This window comes from Sturnira hondurensis, unplaced genomic scaffold (genome assembly GCF_014824575.4).
Source record: "Sturnira hondurensis isolate 20B ecotype Veracruz unplaced genomic scaffold, ASM1482457v3 Scaffold0013299, whole genome shotgun sequence".
NCBI classification, from domain to species: domain Eukaryota; kingdom Metazoa; phylum Chordata; class Mammalia; order Chiroptera; family Phyllostomidae; genus Sturnira; species Sturnira hondurensis.
Genome location: NW_028085930.1, coordinates 4,733,244 through 4,757,493, shown reverse-complemented (window position 1 = coordinate 4,757,493; position 24,250 = coordinate 4,733,244). Strand labels below are relative to the sequence as shown.

The window sequence follows — 24,250 nt, the reverse complement described above, 5'->3', positions numbered from 1 at the left end:
TCCTCTCTAATCAACAGGGTAGTTTTAAAAGAGCTCTTTTACTTTTTCATACTTATTCTTGCATAGAAAATGCTTTTGCAGGAGCTTGTGTGTGAGTGGTGTGTCCCACACATATTTAAGTGAGGTAATGCATGTGAGCAGTTTGTCTACCGCCTCACATATGGTACGTGCTCAATAAATGGGAGCTTCTCACTGTTTACGCTTCCTGCATTTCACATGAGGACACTGGGGCAGAAGGCATGACTGCCTTGCTTAGGGCCCGTGTTCAGGGGACTAGACTGGACCCTGGGGGTCTGTCTTCTTCCACCTCTCCCTCCGTTGAAGCATTTTGATGCCTGAGCCATGCTCTACTTACAGAATACAACTCACAGTCCTTTGGGGAACAGCTGTGGCTGGACTAGATGGGAAAATGTATTCTTAGCAATGTGGCCCAGGGTTCGTTTATTTAACCAGTGTGTGCAGAGCTAAGACCAAGGGGCTTTGGGGAGACAGGAGGATGGCACAGATTCACTCACTGAAGAAATGCCATCTAACCACTGAGGAGGGCATCCACCCAAGAAACTGATCCCACTGATGATTGGAGAGAGGACAGCACTGACGGTTGGCATGAGGAGGAGCAGCAACAGCTCTCGTTCAGCAGGAAGGGGTCCACGCGCCAGGCACTGTGTGTGCACTTCCGCCCAGCAATCCCTGTGAGGCTGGTATGGTTATTCCAGTGTCAGGGTAAGAGCCTGGTAGTACCCAAGGGAGATGCCTTAACATTTAATTGTGGAAACAGGGAGTGATGTACCAGTCATTCATTCGGCACATGTTTATTGGGCTTTGTCTACCTATTACATTAAAGCTCTCTGTTACAGTGGTGACCACAAGAGGGAGGGTTCTAATGCTCACATTGCTTAGAGTCAAGCAGCAGAGATAGACACACATACATACACACAAACTAAAATTGTGACATTTGCTAAGAAGAAAAGAGGATTCCCTGAAAGATGGTAAGAAAGTACTAAATATATTTGAGGAAGGGGACTAGTTACAGAGACACCCTCTCTGGAGAAACATGAAAGGCAGGTAGGTGTTGATGGGGGGGGCGGGGGAAGCAGAGGGAATGGCATGTGTAAGGGACCTAAGGCAGGAAGAGCCTGGCTTGGAAAAAGATAGAAAGGTCAGCAGCCACTGTAGCTGTAACACAGGCATGAGGGATACACTGGCATAAGGTGAGGCACTGGCTGATCCCATGGGGGTCTTGTGGGCTATGCTGAGGAGTTTGGTGCTTCACCTTAACACAATGGGAAGCTATTAGAGAGTTTTAAGCCAGAGAGTGACATGCCCTGATTTATGTCTTACAAAGATGGCTCTAGCTCCAGGGTAGAGAATGGATGCACAGTGCACGGTGGCTGTTATAGGTGATGGATAACAATGGCTTGGTTAGCTTGGTGGCAGTGGAGATGGAGAGGAGTAGATGGGTTTGCGATGTAATTTGGAGATGAAATTGACAGGGCTTGGCAAGGGGAAGAGAGCAGAACATTCAAGGAGAGAGAGGAGGATAGAAGTGGGGGAGGGAGGGGGCAGTGAGCGTCCGCCCAGCACTGAGAGGCTGACAGGCGGCAGGGCTGTGGCACTTCAGCTTTTGTTTAACCACTGAAGCGCATCTTGATCCCGATGCCCCTTGTGTCTTATTACAGCAAAATGATGGACAGTTCACGGTGATCCAGCTGGTGGGGATGCTCAGGGGCATTGCTGCTGGCATGAAGTACCTGGCCGAGATGAACTACGTGCACCGGGACCTGGCTGCTAGGAACATTCTGGTCAATAGTAACCTGGTCTGCAAGGTGTCTGACTTTGGCCTTTCCCGCTACCTCCAGGATGACACCTCAGACCCCACCTACACTAGCTCCTTGGTGAGTCCTTCTTGGTATACTCGGGTGAAAGCATGGCCTGAGAAAAAGGTGGCTGAAACATATCTGCGGACCCAGGGAAGAGCCATAGTCAGAGGGATTGGGACCTGAACTCACCTCTCTACTGGGGGAGCCAGGTAGCGGGAGAAATCTCCATCTGGGAGAAATAATAGCAGCTGGCTGTCCAGGCAAACATTTGGACACAGGCTGTGAGGAAGGGTCAGTGTCTACTCTGAAGCCGTGGTGTTTCTTAGCCAATGGGAAGAGGATGTTTGGAAAAGATGATTTTGGGGAATCCAAACAGTTGGACAGTGGCATCAGAGACATCTGTCAGCAGGAAACAGGCTCTTGTTGGGTTGACACTGTGTCACCAGGTAGAACTTGGTTCCCTTCTCTTCTCCTTTTCCGTTGCTCCCAGACAGCTTTAAGTATGGTCACAGGATGAGTTCTCTTAAATTTGCTTTGCCTGCTCTGCCTCCCCACCTGCATCCCGGGCAGCTCTAACCATCTATGTCTCTCTGCCCAGTTAACTTTCGCAGGTCCAACATAGAGCACTTGACTGACGCTCAGGTTTCCCTTCCTCACTCTCTCCAGCTCAGTGGTTGCACCACAACCAGTGACTGAAACCTTGGAGTCAACCTTGATTTTTCTGTATGTCTCATCATCCTTGTTCGATCCCTCCGCAGCTCCTACAGCTGCTTGTGAAAGCTGTCCCTTTGTTTTCGTCTCTCTGCTCCCAAGTACCGTTCTCTTTCCCCTGGACTGTTACAGTAGCTTCCAGCGCGTCCCCTTGGTTTCCTCATCTTCTTATGTCCATTCCCAGCAGCACCCCCCTACCAATCCAGCTGTGTTCTTTAAATTTGCCAAGTTATTATTATTATAAAAATGAAAACAACACAGAGAAATAACAGGAAAAGGATGCCCAAGAATCTACATTGCCCTGAAACAGGGGCCAGTAAACTAAAAGGCCAGAGAGTAAATATTTTAAGCTTTGCTGGCCAAGAGGCAAAGTGAGGCCATTATGCAGAAAATTACACAGCTGTTTAAAATGTAACTCTTTAAACAGGTAAAAACACCATTCTTAGCTCAGACATTTGTAAAGAGCCAGGTAACCAGCCAGATTTGTCACTCAGGCTGTAGTTTGTTTACCAATCCCTGTCCTGAAGCATCCATTTTAACACTTTTACATTTTTCTCTTTGTTCAAAAATGCAAAAATTTTTATTTTATAAAAGTGGAATCATGTTATGTCTATTATTCTGTGTCTTGCGTTTGTAAACATCACACCCCACCAGGAGTGTGTGGTGCCTTTCCAGCATCTTTACCAGCACTGGAGGGGATCAATCTTTATGTATTTTTTATTGTTATTTATTATTTTTTATTTAATTATTGTTCAAGTACAGTTTTCTGTCTTTTGCTCCCATCCCAGCCCACCCCCCCAGTGCTCCCCACCTCCCTCCCATTTCCACCCCCCTTAGTTGTTGTCCATGTGTCCTTTATACTAGTTCCTGTAAATCCTTCCCCTTTTTCCCCTGAAATTCCCTCCCCTCTCCCCTCTGGTCACTGTCCCCCTGTTCTCTATTTCAGTGTCTTTGGTTATATTTTGCTTGCTTGTTTGTTTTGTTGTTTAGCTTCCTGTTAAAGGTGAGATCATATGGTATTTGTCTTTAAAAAGTTGCCAATCCAAAGATGAAAAATGATGCCTCATCTTAGTTTGCATTTTTACCTGACTGCTGGAGATATCAATGCCTTCTCACATAGTTATTGGCACTCGTGTTTCTTCTGCTGTTAATTATCTATACCTACTTTTACCTACTTTTCTATTGGGTTATTTGCTTTTTTTCATTTTTAATTATTGATTTGAGAGAGAGGAAAGTAGAGAATGAAAGAAACATCAGTTTCTTGTTTCACTTGTTTATGTATTCACTGGTCAATTCTTGTATGTGCCTTGACCAGGGATTGAACCTGCAATCTTGGCATATGAGGATGGTGCACTAACCAGCTGAGCTAAGTGGCCAGGGATATTTATTGGTGTTGTAGAAATTTACAAGTGTTTTCATAGTAGGGATGTTAATCTTTTATCTGCCATGTATGATACAATCAGTTTCCCCTCCCCATCTGTTAATTGTTTGATATTTTTTATATCTTTTTGCTTCTAAAAGTAGTCAATATTCATGTAGTCCAGATCTGTTTTTTCCTCTGTGTCTTCTTGGATTTTCTGCTTTGTTTTAAAAGTTCTCTTTACTCCAAGTTTATAATATGCTTTTTAAAGTTTCCTATATTATTGGGGGGTTGTTCTATGTTTAAATATTTAATATTCCTGAAGTTTATTTATTCTCCTCAAGATTTTATTTTGAAAATTTTCAAGCATGCAGAAGACATGATAAAATCTTGCAGAGGACAGCCATTTCCTACCACCTAGATTCTAGAGTTACTGTCCATTTATTACTCCACCCTATTTTGTTTGTGCATTTCCAGATAAGTTGCAGACTTATCAGTACATATCACCCCTAACCACTTCCCCGCACATGTCTTTAACTAAAGTATTTGTTTATAGTTTTTATTTTGCTTAAGGTAAATTTTTCATATATGAAAATACATGAATATTAAGTGTACATTTAGAGTTTCAACAAATACCCATGACTCAGAAATACAAACTCCCATCAATATTCAGAATATTGGTTCACACCGGGAAGTTACCTTTTGTCCCTTCCCAGTCACTTCCCACCCCAACCCCACACCCAGAGGGTGTGAACAGTGGTTGTGGCTGAACCAAAAACCACAACCATTGTTCTGGTTTTCGTTTCAGCCGTAGGTTTGCTCTGCTGTTCTAGAACTTCACGTAAGTGGAATCACGTTGCATATGTGCTTTGTGTCTGGCTGCTTTACCTTGGCATTCTGTGTGTGAGATCCGTTCATATCATGTGTAGCACTGACTTGTTCCTGTTTATTGTAGTATTACATTGCTCATTTATCCATTCTCTTGTTGACAGATGCAAGTGCTATTCTCAAATTTCTTTTTTGAATATGTATCATGACAAATATTACCCTGTTTTTATCCAGATGAATAGATGATTATGCCAGTACCACATGTTATATACATTATCCATTTTTATTGAATCACATGCCATCTTTGTCATACAAGTTTGTTATATGAACTATCCTTTGACTTTTAATTCTTCTCCATTGATCTATTTATTGATTCTTGTGCCCAATCATATTGTTCTGATTATTAACTTCAGAAAGAGTTTTATAATCTGTTTAGTTCTGATTTTAATAATTTTAGCAAGAGTTTTACTATTTGGGTAAAGTAAGGTATCCTTCATTCTTCTTTTTAAGAAAACTTTCTTGGCTCTTCTCAAATACATTTTGTTTCTTGTGAAATTCAAAATCATTTCACCAATTTTAAAACATGCACACATACATATACACTAACCTTTGAATTTTAAATGGAATTCTGTTCTACCTTTGGAAGAACTAATATTTCAACGACCCTGAATCACCTATGTAATGATGTGAACCAGAGATGCAATTTGTATATGCCTTATATTAAAATTTTCTTAGGTAAAAACTCCCCACATTATTTTCCTATATATATTATTTGAATCATTTGTTATGATTTTTGTGTTTCTTCTAAATGATAAAGCTTATATAGCCCTAGATCTGAGAGCTTTCTCAGTTCACCTGCCTGCCCATGTGTATCATATTATTCCTCCACAGTTTGTCTTTTATGTAAAATAAAGAAAATTTTCATGTTTGCTGATTAAACAATTTATGTTTTTAAAAGTGCAAATTACTTACATGAAAAAAATATTTTTGAGCATCTACTATGTACCAATACTGAGCTAGGGCTAGGGGCACACTAATGATCAAAGGAGACATAGTTACTATGTTCACATCACAATTTAATGAGGAAAGAGCATATTAAACAGATGTATATAAATAAGCTCATTATTACCAGTGGAGATAAGAACCAGGGTGTTCTGTGAGAGTGTGAATAAAACAATACGTAACAAAATAGACTGTGTCTAAGGGAATTAAGGAGGGCTTCCGGAGGCAAAGATGCTGCTGCAACAGAGATTTTAGCAGTAAGTTGCCTGAGTGATGGGGTGGGTAGAGCAGTAACAAGACACAAACAGTGTGTACAAAGAACCTGTGGCAAGGAGGGAAGTGGACTTTTAGAGCAACTGTCCACTCCAGCAACTGAGGGAATACCCTTTAACTTGGCATTTGGAGAAAGAGGGGGAAAGTGACCAAGGTGGTCAGCAGCAGTTGCAACCCCAGGGCCTCCTAGACCTCTGTGCTGAAATCTGCAGCCTGAGGGCAATGGAAGCCATTTAAGGGCTCTGTGGGTGTGCACACACGCTCAGGTGCACATACAACCCAAAGGTGATGGAATTTCATTTCAGAAAAACAACCTGGCTTTTCTCTTGCCTTTTCTTTCTAATCTCTTCCCTTCCTTTCTTTAAAGACAAACCAAAAAATACTTTCTTGCCTTTCTTTTTTTTTCACCAATAAATGATTTGGCAGGGCCAATCCAAGTAAATGTTCTGAGAAAGGGAGGCAAGCCCCAGCAGGGGTCGAGACCTGTGTGGGAGGGGGGCTGGCAGCTCAGCAATATTGGAAAAGCAGCTATATACAGGGACATTGATAAATACAGTGGAGGTAATGTACACGTGTGGAAAGCACGAAAGCTGGAATGAATTGTGTGGCGCTGGATTGCAATTGGAGGTATTGGTATGAACTTACGGTTTTCAACATGTAAAGAAGAGAGAGATAAATATAGGATGAGAATGCCTCAAAACAGTGACACTCAGGAAGCAAAGAGCACCTGGCTCTCAGGTGTCTGGGATTCTAGATACTCTTACACTAAAAGCAACCAAGACTCATTAGAGAGATGGCCTTTTCTAGGCACTGGTGGAGAAAGTACAAAATAACCTGGCAAATCTTTTTGTTCCAGAAAGCAAGAAAATACCCAAAGAATGATGGGGACATATCTAAAGAGCAATGTCCAGCTTGAAGGGCCTATTAATGTCCAAACATGGGATAATTTGAGGCTCAAAATACATAATGATAGTATCAGTTTATAACCTATTAAATAAGGTAAGAACTATGTCATCCACACTAATAGGAAGATAATCAACAAGTAAATTAATAGAAGAGAAAGCTTTCTCAATCCTAGAAAAATTATATTATCAGAAAATTCTTATTTGGTGTCCATCAGATTATGTTAAGAAATATCAATGGATGCTACAACTTAGGATGAAATTCAGAAGGCAAACAGGATTTTACATAGTGTTCTCCCCCCAAAATATTTATTATAAAAGGAGAGAAAGTAACTTTACAAAGGAACTTGGCAACACCGTCTGAATCAAGTAAATAAATTTCACTCTGGCAACAGGACAAGTAGACTTTGAGCGGTGCTTCGTAGGACACAATGAAAAGAACATGACATTTGAGATCCTCTGTTCAACATGTTCTAACCTGGGTCTCATCATGAGGAAATATCAGATTAACTAAAATTGAGGTACATTCTATTGAACACCTGGCCTATGATTTTTAAAGATTCCAAGGTCATGAAAGTCAAGGAGACTGGACATTTGTTCCAGATGGAAGGGGACAGGAAGGTTCTATAACTACCCAGGGATTAAGTGGCCATTCCTGGGACAGTTGTTGAGAGTTGGAATGAGTTATCTGGGCAAAGAGTGTATAGACATTCTTTGTGGTATTCTTGCAGCTTTTCTATAAATTTGAAACTGTCATTATATATGCATACACACATATATACACATATGTACATGTGTATGTATATATAAACTATTTTTAAAACTTATGTATGGCACAAGAACTTACCCTGGCTGCAGTTTGGAAGATGGGTGTGAGGGAGAGGTGAGAGTAGAAACAAGAAGAGGCATCAGGAGGCCGTGGGACAGTGCAGGTCAATGAAGCTCAGGGGGATTAGGGGAGTAACATGCAAAGGACTTGACAGAAAATGATGCTTAGAAGTGAAGGTGATGGAAGTCTGAGGATGGTATCCGGTGCCTGACCTGTGCCTCTACGTGGAGGTGGGTGCCATGCTCTGAGAGTGGGGATCTGGGAAGGAACTGCTTAGAGGGGCAGAAGGGTTGGGAATGGATTGTAGGTTTGGTTTAGAGTGTGTTTCTCAGACTCCGATGGGTATCAGATTTGCCTAGAGAGCTGATAAGGAGCACATAGGCTCATTGAAATAGAGTGGGATCTGCACCTTTGCATTGTTACCAAAATCTTCCAGGAAATTTTTAAAATAAACTTATTAATTTTATTTTATTTATTTATCTTTAGAGGGGAAGGGAAGGAGAGAGGAAGAGAAATATCAATGTATGGTTGCCTCTCATGCGTCCCCTGCTGGGAACTAGCCTGCAACCCAGGCGAGTGCCCTGATGGGGAATCAAACCGTGATCCTTTGGTTCGCAGGCCCGTGCTCAATCCACTGAGCTACACCAGCCAGGGCTCCAGGCAATTTTTATACCTGTCACATTTTGAAAGACTTGTTTAGAACATTTCTATTTTTATGTTGGTAGGATATCTAAGTAGAGCTGATAAATATATGTCTCTGAAGCATGGAGAAGTCCAAATGAAGATGTATATTTAGGAGTCATTGGCTCCTAAAGAAAAGAATTAAAGAAAAGAAATAAAGAAAAGAATTAAAACAGAGTGTATAAAAGTAGTGACTTGGAAGAGAGTAGAGAGAGCAAAGGGCCTCATTCTGAGCGTACGAGCTTGACGTTCACCAATACAAAAGGAGGGGGCATGGAAACCCAATTGTTCCTTTCCTCCAGAGAAGCAATTACTGAGGATTTACTTTAAATCTTACCCGCCTTATTTTCAAATGGAGGACCTGAGGCCCAGAGTGGTCAAACGAGGAGTTACCCGAGGTCACCTAGCTTGTCAGTGCAGCTTTGGTCCTTTAGTCCAGGTCTCTCGGCTTCGAGTCCAGTGCCCAGGGCGCTGTGGCTCCCTCTGTGGCCCCACAGCGTGATGGCCCCCTGCCCAACTACAGTTATTTGCGATGTCCCAGAAAGGCTGTTTCTCTGTCTTTCTTTCCCCCGCTTTTCTCCCAAAGGTCCTGCAAAATATTGTCTTTAGAATCCAAGTCAGCTGATGTCTTTGCCAACTGACTCTGCTGACCTTTGAGTGATTCTCACAGAGGCCAGGCAATATGGCACCTCCCCCACCCTATTTTCAGGCAGAGCGGGGCTAGTTACTAACTTTTATCTATATATTGGTTTTCAGCTCTATCTTTACATTTTTTCATGGTTACTCTAAAATCTACATGTATATATATTTTTTAATTTTTCACAGTTCACTTAGAGTTAATATTGTACCTACCATATTACGTACATTGTAAAAACAACAATATAATCAAAACACATGGGTCCATTTACCACCCCCATCTCTGCTGCCCTTCACATAATAATTATCATATGCATTACATCTACCGACATTGAAAGCACCACAAGACAATCTTACAATTTTTCCTTTGAACAGTCACATGTACCTTTCAGATGCTGAGTAAAATATTTTATATTAACTCAGAATAGTTTCCATTTCTCTTGCTCTTCCTTCATTTCTGATACTCCAAGCTTCCTTCTGGTATCATTCCTTTGGTCTGAAGAACTTCTTTTACATGTCTTGTAACGCAGACCTTCTGGCATTAAATTCCTTTAGTTTTCCTTTATCAGAGAAATGTCTACATTTTGCATTCATTCCTGCAAGAAATTTTTTGCTGGATATATAATTCCAGGTTAATCGGTTTTTCTCTTTCAGCACTTTAAAGACCTTGTTTCACTGTCTTCTGGTTGTCTTGTTTTACATTGTTCCATTATCTTCTGATTGTCTTGGTTTCTGGTAAGAAATCCCATGATTGTTCAAATCATTGCTCTGCTGTGTATGTACTGTGACTTTCCTCTGGTATCTCTCAATATCTCTCATTATCTTTGTTTTTCGGCTTGACTATGATGTTCCTGGACATACTTTTCTCCCCAAATCTATCCCATTTTAGAGTATCTAACCTTTTTAGGGGATTATATCTCACTATTTATGAGACATAAACAGTAAGTTTATGTCCCACTATTACTTGGGGCATTTTCAGCCACAATTCTTCAAATATTATCTCCAGTCCCTTTTCCTCTTCTGGGGCTATGATTACCTACATGTAGAACTTGGGAAATTGTCCCACAGGTTTCCAAGGCTCTGTTTATTATTTTCCCCAGTTTTTCTCTTTCTCCGATCTACCTTTAAGTTCATTGATTATTTCATTTGCCATTCTCTTATACAAAAAAAAAAGTCCCTCTAGTGACTTTTTGGCCCTATAATATCTTAGTAGTTTTTATTTTATACTTTCTAATTCTCAGTTGAGATACCTTATCTTTCTATTTATCATGAACATATGTTTGTTTCTCTCATAAAGCATAAGTATAATATTATCTGCTTTAAAGTTTGGGTCATCCTGGTTTGACATCTTCTTAACCCCATAAAAGTGGATCACATTTCCCTGGTCCTTCATGTCTAGTAGTCTTGTATTATGAACATCATGATGTAGAGACTGTAGGCTGTTAACACTGATCAACAGTGTTGGTGTTTTGATTTAGCAGGAAGGTGACTTGGTTAGTTAGACTCAACCTGCAGACTGTGTCCTGTCTACAGTGGACAACAGTTCATAATTTCAGGTTCTGTGGGGGTTTTTTGTTTTTGTTTTTGTTTTTTTACTTTATTTAATTATTGTTCAAGTACAGTTTTCTGTCTTTTACTCCCATCCCAGCCCCCGACCCCAGTGTTCTCCACCTCCCTCCCATTCCTCCCCCCACCTTAGTTTTTGTCCATGTGTCCTTTATACTTGTTCCTGTGAATCCTTCCCTTTTTCCCCTGAAATTCTTTCCCCTCTCCCTTCTGGACCCTGTCAGCCTGTTCTGAATTTCAGTGTCTTTGATTATATTTTGCTTGCTTGTTTGTTTTGTTGTTTAGCTTCCTGTTAAAGGTGAGATCATATGGTATTTGTCTTTCACTGGCTGGCTTATTTCACTCAGCATAATGCTTTCCAGTTCCATCCATGCTGTTGCAAAGGGTAGTAGCTCCATCTTTCTTTCTGCTGCATAGAATTCCATTGTGTAAATGTACCATAGTTTTTGGATCCATTCATTTACTGATGGGTACCTAGGTTGCTTCCAACTCTTGGCTATTGTAAATTGTGCTGCTATGAACATTGGTGTGCATAGGTTCTTTTGGATTGGTGTTTCAGGATTCTTAGGATATATTCCTAACAGTGGAATTGCTGGGTCAAAAGGCAGGTCCATCTCTAGTTTTCTTAGAAAATTCCATACTGTTTTCTGTAATGGTTGTACCAGTATGCAATCCCACCAACAGTGAACTAGGGTCTCCTTTTCCCCACAACCTCTCCAACAGGTTCTGTGGTTGTCAGTCTGCATTATACATGCCTGGTTCAAGGATCAGCCAGAGGATTTGGAAAAGCTTATACCTAGAATATGAGACTTCCTTTCCCTGGCTCTCTTGTTTCCAGGAATTCTCCCCCTGCTCTGCAGAAGCTCTAATTATCCTGGACTCCTTCTCTTGGTTCCTCTAGCCAGAAAAAAGGATGGGTTTTTTAATCAGAGTTTTAACCAAAGGACAGACTTAGAGAAATGGCCCCTTGGGAAAAACTGTGGAAGGTAAAACTGATCTCTTGCTGCTCAGTTTCTGGAATCCTCAGGTAGTTTTTTCTTTATTTTCTTTCCTTTCGTTTTTTTCTTTTCCTTTCTCTTCTCTTGTATAATATTTTGTTATTTGTTGGAGATTTGTTAGAAGCACATTGCTCCAACCAAAAGAGGAACCTCAGCTTATTGTCCTCAATGAACTGTTCCATAAAACAGTTCTTAAAAATGCTCTAAGCCACGTTAATGCCTCTGGTTTATGCAGGGTTTTTTTTTAGCACCATCATCTCCTAGTACATCTTGTTTTACTTAATAAGTATAGACATCATTAATAGCTATGAAAGTTTTCTAGTCTTTCCTAGTGGGCTTTCAGGCTTCATCGCTCATTCTATCTTCTCCACCATACTTCTGCCCGGGTCTCTTCTCTCTGTTTTAAATCACCCTTTCCAGCTCCAGGAGCATTGCCTTCCCACCAGGCTCCTAGAACAACGAACAGATCAAAGTTGTTCCTTTGTGCTTTCTTGTGATTGGAATACACTCACTAAACTAGGGAGCAGGTCTAAAGTGCCCTTAACACTCCCGTCCTTTAGGAGGGAGAGAAAAATAAGGCAGACTGGGCTCTGACACCTGTACAATTTACACAATTTCTTTTTGGCAGGTATGTTTCTGAATACCGGTATGGGTGTTCAGATTAGCGTTCCCTTGTGTCTTAGTTTACTCAGGCAGCTAAAACAAAACACCAAAGACTGGGGGACTCAAACAGAAGATTTATTTGTCACGATTATGGAGACCAAACAGTCCAAGATCAAGGTGCTGACAGATTTAGTGTCCAGTGAGAACCTTTTTAGTGGATTACAGACGGCTGCCTCCTCACTGTGTCCTCACAAGGCAGAGAGAGAAAGAGAGCTCTGGTCTCTCTTCTTCTTCCTATGAGGACACTAATCCATCATGAGGGTGTCACCCTCATGACCTCATCTGAACCTAATTACATCTTAAAGATCCTACCTCCGAATGCTGTCACACTGGGGCTTAGGGATTCAGTATATAAATTTTGGGAGGACAAGAGCATTCAGTCCATTATACCATGCTTGTATCAAAGACCAGTTCTCAGCCTTTGTCTCCTGTTATCAAGAGGAAAAAACAGGCACACACATACTAGGAAAGGTGCCACATCTCTGATTAACTCGTTATTAGGGTCTCACATACACATAGGTCTGAGGCTGAGCCCAGGAAGGTGCATTTCAGACAAACACCATGATAACGCCGCGATGACTAGTCCTGGACCTCACTTGGAGGACTGCTGCATTGAAACTGCGTTAGGGGGCATATATCTACTTCCCCAACTTGCATTGTGAGAAAATGCCAATTACCTTGTTTTTCAAATATCAGAGTAAGCCTGACACTCAGTCTCTATCCTGTCAAGCAAGTGTAATTCCTGTCATCTGACGACGCACGCCTCCTTTTCCCAAGCCCAGGGTGTGTGAGCAGCATGCTTTGCACGACCCGGAGCCCCCACGCCTCTGGCCCAGCCTCACCTCTGACTGAGCAGGCAGGTGACCAGAGGCCTGGAGACAGATGTGGGTGTGGGCTCTGTGCTGGGGACACCCTCAGTCTTGAGATTCTTCTACACCATAGCATCAAAAACGTGCAAAGGAACATCTCAGTCATTTTCACTGTCACGGTTATCAGTGAACTGGTTGCCCAGTAGACTGGGGTTTAAGCTCACAGAGGATTTCTTGCATCACATGTGTTTAGTCCCCATGTTTTCTAAGTAAATAAGCCTTAAGAAAATGTATTTCAGGTTGTCTAAGGGGGTCACCTGTGTCTGGGATGCAGAGTTCTTTTCTCTCCAGTGAACTTTCCTGGGAGTCTTTCAAAGAACAGGAGCCACGGAGAAAAGGTGGAGAGAGTCAAAGTGCTAGCCTTAGGGGCCCCTCCCTTTCCTCATGCCCAGTCCTGAGCCAGACCTATGTGGGAGAAATGGGTGCTACAGTCAGATACCCCCTTGGGGAGGAGTAGCAGACCTGCACCATTGTTCCCTGAAAGAGCAGGGGATCCAGGGCAGAGCTGGGAGATGGCAGAGCACAGCCATTTCCTGTCTAGGCTGCCCAGACTTCCTGTTCCACCAGCAATGCTAGGTACAGCCTTTGGGGGTTTGGGGGGCAGACTAGTTCAGAGAACTTTTGTGGACAGGAAGGCTCTGTCAACTTTCTCCAAAGCCTTTAGTAGGTAGTTGCCTTCAGCGATACACACACAGCACATGCATGTATACAGTGCAGTATACCCACATAAGCAGGGACACACAGAGAAATACATCCACACACATACACATACACAGGCTTCCCAGAAACAGACACATGTGGGCACAAACCTTGAGTCAGTACAGGGTAATGGCTGGGCTTCTTCCTTTCATCCCCACTGAGAAGTGAATTCAACTGCTATTAAACTGTTTGTAGATGTTTTCTCTTATAAGGTACTTAGTACTTGAAAGTTGCAAAGAAAGCAGGAAACTGTCTCAAGGGGAATCCTTCCTGTAACCTTCAGGGCAAAGCTGTTCAGTCTGCACTTGGCAGGTCCACTTCAAGAAGTTGCTGCTGAGTAGGTTGAGCCCTGTATCTGAGAGGTTTCAGCTCAGTCTAGAACCTCCAGCCTTCAGAATGGAAAAGGTTGGCTGGCTTCCCGTCCAACGACCCCAGGACCAGCTTTATGTCTTCCCCACGGTGCCTGATGGTTTTTACATATAAATCGTGCTTTCCTTCCCTTTCTGATCCAGGGTTTCCCTCAGGAGGCCATTTTCAAATTATGATTTCTCTCTCTTCTCTCAATCATTGAGCTTGGGTAACAGGCTATCTCTCAGGTGAGTGAGAAAGTGTAGAGGGATGAAGACAAGCAAGGGAAAGAGGGGGAGAGCCTTTAATTGCAGCCAGGACACCCGAGTCCTGGTCCCCCGAAAATTCTTCTGTAGCATTAATTAAGTTGAGGGAGGAATAATTCAAACCTATCCCAAGGTCTGCTTTTCAAATAATTCTTCAGGCAGTTCTGCCCCCTCCTTCCTCTACTATGTCTCTCTAGGTCACTTTCTCACCAGGCGCTCAGTTAGGGGTATCAGGCCCTGACTGAAATGCCCTTTTGAGAAAGACTCAGCATGATTATTATTAGTAAGGCCAGTATATTATTAGCATGAGTGAGATCAGGATGGGGTTTCAGAGTCTGAGCCCACTCGTGCCCTGAGAACTGGAGCAAAGTGAGGGTCAGGTTTCTCAGAGAGCACATGTCTCTACTCTGAACCTAGTGTGTGGGGGGCACCTGTTTTCTACATGCCTGTCATCACTCCTGGCATCATGTGGCAGGGGGCGGCCACCCTGGGGCGGGCAGTGCCTCTACTAGCTGAGGCACAACAGAATGCCAACACATCTATTGAGCACCTAGTATGTGCAAAGGAGCTCCTTGCATTTCTTTCCTAGCAAAAAAAAAAAAAAGAGAGAGTAGCCATTAAATGACTAATTATGCAGTTAACTTTTCAATTATTAGTCCATTTTTCAAGGACTCCGAAGAAGCAATATCTGGGCTGAAACCCAGAGGTGGCAAGGAGTTAATTAGGGGATGAGCATGATGCGTACCTCCTGGGAACTGTTCCAGAGCTGGACACAGACTCTGCCTCCTCAAAGAAGGCAGAGCGGGAGGGGAGGAGAGTGCTGGGGGAGCATGTGCTTAAACACTCGGGGTGTTGGTAGACAGAAAGAGGAGGGGTGAGTCATCATCGAGGTGTAGGGACTGTGGGAGTAGCCCAAGTGGGTCCACAGTAGCTTTGCTCCAACCTATGAACTCCAGAACATAGGCAGAGAGAAAGAACCAGAAATAAGATGCAAGCCCTCAGGGACTAGGGGAGGAGCTCTGTGAAGAAAGATGAGAGTTCCTGGTTGGAAGTCCCCCAGCAGAGGATGGCAAGCCAGATTTCACCTTCTCAACTGAGAGTCCGATGAGAGTTAGTCAGGAAGTCAATGAACCAATTAATCAAGGATCAATGATTTTGTGCAAGAGGCGATGACCTCTGTTAGAGTAAGAAATTAAACTTTATTTATATTTACTATGTTGATTAGCAGTAGTATCTATAAATTATTTATTAAGATGCCGGCTTATTTTTCAGGTTGGGTGCTTAATAAATGAAAGTCTGAAACCATAAGCTTAAAGTAAAGAGAGAGCGCTTTCAATTGAGGTGAGAGGAGGTGATAGAGTAGATTCCCAGATGGTTAGATATGAATTAAGTGGTAAAACTGGACACATAAAAGGTACTCAGGAAGAGTTAATAGGATGAATGTGTGGGTGGGTGGGTAAATGTGTCAGGTTATGAGGGCTCAGAGGCTGAGGGTTTTCAGAAAGAAGTAATAGTCTGGTTAAAATGAAAGAAGCCACAAAATAGTGGGTGTGCTCACTGGGTAGAAGCAAGCTGATTTGGTTGGTGGTGAGAAGAGTGTGCAGGCCAATAAAATCATGGTATGTTTGCCCTAGAAGAGCCCTGTTATCAGTTGAATTGTGTTCCCCACAATTCAGTAGATATGTTGATGTCATAATCCCTGTGCCTGTGATGAATGTGACCCTTATTTGGAAATAGTGTCTTTGAAGACGTAATCAAGATGAGATCATACTAGATGTGCACGGATCCCCCCTAAAACCAATCACTAGTGTCCTTATAAGGAAAGGGAAAGTGAGACAGAGAAACACGGGGGAGATGACCACGTGATGACAGAGGCAGATATTAGATTGATGTATTTACAAGCCAAGGAACATGAAGGGTTGCTTGAAAACACCAGAAACTAGAAGAAGCAAAGAAGGATTCTCCCTTACCAGTTTCAGAGGGAGTATGGCCCTGCTGACACATTGATTTCAGTCGTCCAACATCCGGAATATGAGACAATAAACTTCTTTTGCATTGAGCCATGCAGTTCATGGTACTGTGCTACAATAGCCCTAGCAAGCTCACACAAGTCCACGAGTCCAGCTGACTGGCTGCATACCCATCAATGGGCGGATGTGAAATGAGTGGGCAGTCAGACCATGAAGGATGAAGACACAATATGGAAGGTCTCGGATGGACATCTGGAATATACCTAGGATTCCAGGTAATCCAACTGCATAAAATTTAAGAAAGGCTACAGCAAGACAAAACAAAGAAAACACTTTAAAAGAAAACACTTCCAAGTCAATACCCCTGCAAAGATGCCATCCCAGTGGACTCCACACTTTGTTGGGTTAGTTCACTTGGGTGACATCTTTGCAGGAGCATTGCTTTCAAAGAGCTATGACCACAAGAGGTTACATTAAGGGACTGCTCAGGTTTTGAAAGCCCTGACCAGCTTTGAGATGCTGGGAGTCTTTGCAAACCTCCCTGTAGTTCTGCAGGAATCTTGTGCATTGTTAGGGAAGTTGATACAGGGGGTGGAGGTGTCCGTCCCTCGTACCCAGCCAAATGGGGCCTCCAGGAGGGCTTGGCCTAGGTGCCCTAGGAGGGAATGAGAAACATGAAAAAAATGCCTATGGGCCTAGAGAATCTCTAGAAGGTAAAGTGTGTATCCCAGAAAGGGAAACCAGGCCCTTCGATCCAGCCCTCCCAGAGCATACAGAAGCAAGAGCAATTTAACAAAGATCCCAGAAGCTCAAAACCAGCTCTATCAAGGCTGAGCATATTGCACTTCCTCTGGGGGAGCTGAATTCAAAAACCTGAAGGCAGCAAAGGAACTCTCATGCGGTACAGTTTACAGGGAGAGGGAGGCAGAGTGTAAGGGGGAGAGGGGAAGAGAGAGCTCAGCGAGGGAGGAAGGGAAAGACCAGAAGGATAACTGATCAAAGGCCACTCTGCTGAGGGCTCAACCCGAAGGTACTCTAGCTGCATGGGTGGGGGGTGGGGGTGGGGGGATACGTGGGGAGGATTTGAGCTGAAGGTTTTATTTTAATCTTCCCACAAAAGCATTCAAATAAACCCTTTCCCTGTGAGAAAGTGAGAGAGTAGGAAACAGGAAAAGAAAAATCTCAGTGAAAAGATCCATGTAGACTTCTGCTAATATTGCTCACTTAGAGAATACATGCCATCTGGGTGTTTGATAAAAAGAAAAGAGGCGTAAAGTTCAAAGCCATGGATTCAGTTTATGAGTTGCAAGCTGCTCGCCTCTCCTCACAGCCAGCTCTTCCTTTTGTTGGAGAAGGATTATTTTTTTCATGGTCAGCAATAACTATCTTTGCAAAGTGATTTGTCAGGTCTTCATTCTTTTATTCTCTGTGGCCAAGGAACTGAGCAGTAGGGAGAGGGGAGGTGAGATGACCCAGGTGACAAGAGCAAGACTGACCTCTATTTATTAATCATCTGGAATTTTTCTATAAAAATGTGAAGCCACAACCCAGTTGTGCCCAGGGCTGATCCAGCAGCTTTACATCTTGCTACTCCATGCCAGATGGGACAAAGGTACCTGCTTTAGTGCAGGCATATTTTCTTACTAACTCCCTATTAGAGGTGTGTATTTTGGGCACACACCCCAGGGCTCTGGCCCAGCACTTAGCCAAGAGAAGTCATGAGACCTTGACTTGAGACCCCGTCGTTTTTGAAAACTTTTCCTTTGGAAAGGAATTTGGCCCACTTCAGGGAGCATGAAGAATGGCAGAAAATCCAGGGAGACCCCACCCCAAATTGCCAAGCAGTGTGAGTTCGTGTGCTTTTAAACTAACATCACCAATAAAATGGTATGAAATAGCTTTGTAGTTGGATTTGCTACCCTGAGAAGTTAGAAGGTCAAAGATTTGGTCAGGAAATGGGGGAGGGTAGGTAGGATGGAGTATGATTCCTTACTATCACTTTAAGATAGTTTATATTCCCCCTAAAATGCTTTATGCGGTTGCACATGCCATGGTTTTATTATCAAAAATAACGATTAGCATTCCACAATAGTTCTCAGTATTAGAAAATTATTTTCATAAGTAAATAGACACTATCATTTAAAACGCATTATTCAATTTTGGGGTTGTTTATTTGTATAGGCCTTTAATACCCATTATCCTACAAATAGTCATTATCTTCAATGACAAATACACTAAACTCATTCTCTCCTTGCTTTATTTTTCAATGTTTTTATCACATTTCCAGTCATGTAGCATAACTTGGTTCAGTAACTCTAACGACAGATTCAATACCCAGAACTTCACAGTAGATAATTTCAAAGGTGGTTCTCTCAGCAATTATAAGGATGAGGCTGAATTTTGAGCCTGAAAACATGGTTTGAATCCTGAGTCTGACAATTATTAACTTGGGGTAAGTTACTTTACCTCTTTGAAACTCCGTTCCACTATCTGTTTAATATTATACTCAAGCTATATCACATGATTATTGTAAAAATCAAAGGAAAAATTGTCTTGAAAGTGCTTTACTAAACTTCTAAAGTTCTGTAAAAATGTAATAAAAAGTTACTATAAAATCTGATTAAATAGAATAAATTATTCTAGCTCTTAGTAAAACATTTTACCTGTTTTGGGGGGGAGGGTGCGGAATCAGTTCCAACAATATGTGACATGCTAAATATACTTAGCAACGGGTAGGACTAGTTCCCTTGAATTACTCATTCAAGTGGCTCCTAATATAAAATTTAAACAATGGAATGTAAAGAGCTCAGACTTGTGTGGCAACGACACCAAAAGCTAAGCCCTTGTTCTGCTATTAACATGTTAATTCATGAGCCTCAGTTTTCTAATCTGCAAAGTGGGGATACGAACCCATCTCTTAGTACAATTGTAAAAATTGAATGATATTAAATATCTAAGTGCCCAGCAGAGAAGTCGGTGCCTAGTGGACACTTGATAAATGTCCAATGGCTGTCATCTCCCTGCAAGTGCCTCTTGAGAATGGAAATATAGGTATTGCCTGCTCTGTGACAGCGCATGTTCTTCAGTACAAACTCACTCAATACACAATTGGTCAGTGGGGGAATGGTGTCAGCATACTGTGGAAGCCTTGTGGTTCTCATAGGATGTTTTCCTGGGCATTTATGTTTTGAAGCAATCAGGGCAAGCTTTCTTGCAATGAAAGAAAAAGCCTTAGCATAATGAGAAGACCTTAAGAAAATGGTCAAACATTGACAGAAAGACCTTTTAGTGGCCCATTTAGTGGTTTGCAAAACCACTGCATTTCCACTCTGTCATCTGGTGAAACTAAGAGTAAAGATGAGGAAACTATGAAAACATTTTCCTTTATGTTACATTTTCATTCTTTCCCAGGGAAGTCCATACTCTGGCTCAGATTTTTAACATTGGTGGAACTAATCTCCATGATATGTGAATGCCCCGTAGGACCTGCAGTGTTTAGGCTGCAAAGAATCTGGTGCACTGGTGCAAATGCAGGTTGTAATTTACCTGTGCTGCTAATTTTATTAGGATTGCTGTGTTTTCGTTACATTCTAAATGGTCTTCTCCAAATGTAAATTTCCCTCATAGGCTCTGATATGTGATTCTGCAAATTTTCAGAATATGAGGCTTTTTGCAATGTGTATACAACATTATAACAGAAGGGCCTCTATTAGGAAATTAAAGTTCATTCAGTCACGTTCAGGGAGCATACACTCCATTTAGGTATAATAAATAGTGGAACCATCAGTAGACCTAACCATTTGAGATAAAGATGAAAATTACAACAATCCTGTTAGAACACACATGTGAATCAAAGGAAAGGAAAATATGTGGGTTCAGTGCTCAGATGTGAGTCTCCAGAATGCTTCTCTCTCCATGTGGCCACGGCTTTCCTCTCCATGTCCTGGAGTTAGTAGGAATAGGGTCAGGGCACTGCTGGGGTGATGGGGACACCTAGCTGGGCTCCAGACCACCACCCTACTTCACCCACAGCCTCTCCTCTGCTTTAGATAGTGAGCTTTTTCTAAGGTTTGCTTCTAAACAAGGGTTTTGCTGTGATGGGTACAGGATTTGCAGACTACAGGCCATCAAATGTGATCACAGTAGGTCATCTTATGTGTCAATATTTCTGTCCCCAATCATACTTTTTCAAGGCCTATAATAATTCTACAAACCTTATACATGTTGGTCCTTAAAGAAGATTCCAGAGAAATTTTATTATATTTTAGGAACTCCAAAACCAGGGTTTTCTCCATATTATATTTTATTTACTGTCTACATTTGAAGCCATGGTAGGGGTGTCTTTGAGTTCTCCTCACTGGCTTCTCTGTAAGAATAATGCCATTGTTTGGTTTGAGGACTTCTTTAGTTACCTGACTGATTGAAAAGGAGATTTTAAAAAACATTTTTATTCCAATAAAATTTTAAAAACTGCATATGATTTTTACTTTTGTCGAAACCATTTTTGCATTACAAGTTAATGTCTTCCAGGACCTGCAGGCTAGGATCGGCGTTGCATTTAGTTGTCACGTCTCCTCAGTCTTGTTCAGTCTGGAATACTTCCACTGTCTTTCTCTGTCTTTTATGGCACTGACATTATTAAAGAACATAGTCCCCTCTTCAATAATAGAACATTCCTCCTTTTGGGCTTTCCTGGTATGCCTCATTATTAGATGCAGGTCCTACATTCTTGGTCGTAATCCTACATAAGTGATGTTGTGTTTTTCTAGGATATCCTCTCTCAAGACACATGATGTCCATCTGCCCCTCGTTAGTGTTATTAATTTTGATCACCAGGTCAAGGTTTAGTCCACTTCTCCAATGTAGATTTACATACAGTATGTACCTTTTATATACCCTTTTCTCCTAGAACTGATAAGCAGCCTGTGGGAAAATAGGCTGTGTAATATCCTGCTCTTCATCAAAAATTTTCCCCTGCTTTTCGCATCCATTGATGGCTCTTCTCTGAACCAGTCTGTATCACTATGGCTGCAAAATGATGTTTTCCAACTCTAGCCACTGTGTCAGCACTTGTCATTGACAAGGGAGTATTTTGGATGGTTCTATAACCCAATAAAATGTTTCTTTGTCCTGCTTGGAAATTCAGTCTATTAATATTCTGAAGATCATTCTGTTTGATTTTTGTCTGGAATGTTTTGGAATAACCTTTGGACAAAAACATTAAGATTCTCATATGTTCCAGGGTTACCATTTTTCTGTTTTATACCATGGCTCCTCAGATCTGGTCTTATTCAATCACTATTCACTCTGCCCACACCTCTGATTTAAACAGTCTGTGATTTACTAGAGGGGAGGGGAGAGCACGATGAGAGGAAAGCAGACAAGCCCCTTTCAGCCCCACTGCTCTGCTGGACTTCAGATCCCTGCTTCTGTGCCCTCATGCCTGTTCTACTCCAGAGCCAGGATGCCCTCTCCTCCACCTGCCCTCTAATCACACCTGTCCTTTGACATGGGGAGTAAAATCTAGCCCTGGAGAGCCCAGAAAGGCAAAATTCCTATAGAGCTTGGGATGTACTGATATAGGAGACAGAAAGTCCAGCATCAACATGGCCAAATGGCAAGGCTTCTGCTTACCATGTGCAGAGGCCACTGATCTTGGGAACTTTACAGAGCATCTCCTGACCTGTGATTGGGGATTATCTACTGAGTCTGTTGGGTTTCTAGGAAACAGTGGCTATGGGTTCCCAGGCCTTGGAAAACCATGACTGGTAGAAATGGGAATTGGTTATTTTGGGTAGCGTGGAGGCCTAGAGTTCACCAGGCCCAGCCAAAATGGGTTCAGAACCCTCTGAAAAGAGGAAGTCTTTGGACTTCAGCACGAGATCTTTCCATGATGCTTCTAATTCCAGAAAATTCTGAAGCACAGGCCCCACAGTTCTAGGCAGACTTTCAAGGCTGTGGCAAGATCAGGAAGTGAGTGGGACTGGTGATAACATCCACTAAGAGACCCCTGGGAAAGTCTCGAGTTCAGGGTTGGAGGAGCAGAAACTGAGGGGTCTCTCTTTCCTACTGTGAAGAACCTGGCTGCCTCTGAGACACCCATGTGGTAATCCATCCCTGGGTTCCCATGGGCCCAAGAAGGACAAGCAGAGAGACAAACACCAGGTGTCTAGACCCACCAGGTTGGGGGAAAGTCAGGTCTGAGAATGCGGGAGTAATTCCAAGAGTTGGTTTTCCAATAAGTGGCAAAATATATAAATCCTAAATTAGGTCAGAAAATAGATCAATGGGGAAGAGACAAATAGCATGCATAAGCATTGGCTAAAGTCTGAATCAACCTGGGTCTCCGAGCATATCCCAAGAAAGGGTTCATAGTGTAGGTAGGACTAGGCAGGCCAACAGAATCCAAGGCCAAAAGCATGAATGATTGGGAACAACTACAGGCAGCTGGGCCCATGATCCAGCCGCCGCCAAACTCTCAACACCTGCACCTGGTCTGCACCTGGTTTCTCATCAGCGCCCGTCTCCAGATGGCTCAGCTGCTCCTCAAAGCCTCTGCCACCCTCCTCTGTCCCGACCCAGCTTTTTCTCTCCTAGTGGCTTGGCTTCCTCTCTCTTTTTTTTTAATTTTAAACTTTTTTTAAAGATTTTATTTATTTATCTTTAGAGGGGAAGGGAAAGAGAGAGGGAGAGAAATATCAATGTATGGTTGCCTCTCGTGCGTCCCCTGCCGGGAACTGGGAACTGGCCTGCAACCCAGGCATGTACCCTTGACTGGGAATCGAACCGCGATCCTGTGGTTTGCAGGCCCACGCTCAATCCACTGAGCTATACCAGCCAGGGCTGGCTTCCTCTTTTATCACAGTGTCCCTGAGCTTTCTTTCACATGCTGCTCTGTAACTCTTTGTGGAGTGAATAGGAAATTAATTAATGAGTGACAAACATGTCTTTGGAGATCTGCTATACCAAGTAAGAGAACAGTCAGTTTAAAATGGAGCAGGAGCCCGTGTACCCAGGAAGCAACATTACTGTTCCAAGGCAGCTGGATTCTCCACAGTGGGAGGAAGAGACCCTCAGTTTCTGCTCTTCCAACCCAGACCTGACCCTTTCCTGTGGCTCTTAGTGACTGTTGTCACCAGCCCCACTCCCCAGACTTCAGTCATTATAACCTCGCATTCCCTCCCCTCATACCTGATCCCAGAACAGACAGATAGAGAGGGGCTTATTGGTCCAACCAGAAAGGTCATTCCATCTGAAGAAAGGGACCTAAAGAAGTTTCTAGAATGCCATAGATAAAAAAGTTATTATGGTTTGACTTTAAAAGCAATGCTCTATTATATCAAAATATAAAGGTCTGTTTATCGTGATAAGTAAAACATACTCCACCTGCCTCCACCTTCCCAATTCCCAGAAGTCACCATCTTTGGTAATTTGATGTGTTTCCTTCCCAGCTTTATTGAGTATTGTGTGTGTGTTTATTTCAATATAATTTTATGGCTTCAAAAATGGTACTCATCTGTTCATTGACTTGCTCCGTTACTTAATGATGTATCATGAATATGACCTTTTCCCCTCTTAGTCCCTTACTTCATGTCTTTGGAGACTTTTGCTGCTGCCTGTGGGTCTCCCAGGCTCTTCCTCAGGCATCCTTAGTATGAATGAACTGGAGAAGCTATTTAACAAGCTCTTTGGGGATGGCCATTAGGTGACTTCTGATGTATCATTTCAAACAGTGCTTCAGTGAATATTCTTATATATGGTAGATGTTTCTGTATACTTGTACGGATATTTCTATAAAAGAAATTTAAGAAGAAAATTTGCTGGGTCAA

The 24,250-nt window shown here is 42.4% G+C and overlaps 1 protein-coding gene across 1 annotated transcript in view; it reads left to right on the top strand.

The window, feature by feature from the left end:
* Positions 1 to 24,250, top strand: part of EPHB1 (EPH receptor B1) — a 415,980-nt gene that overhangs the window by 367,975 nt on the left and 23,755 nt on the right. Inside the window, exon 12 of the mRNA XM_037061235.1 lies at positions 1,680 to 1,895. Within this exon, the coding sequence (XP_036917130.1) occupies positions 1,680 to 1,895 (216 nt within the window). The remainder of the gene's footprint in view (positions 1 to 1,679; positions 1,896 to 24,250) is intronic.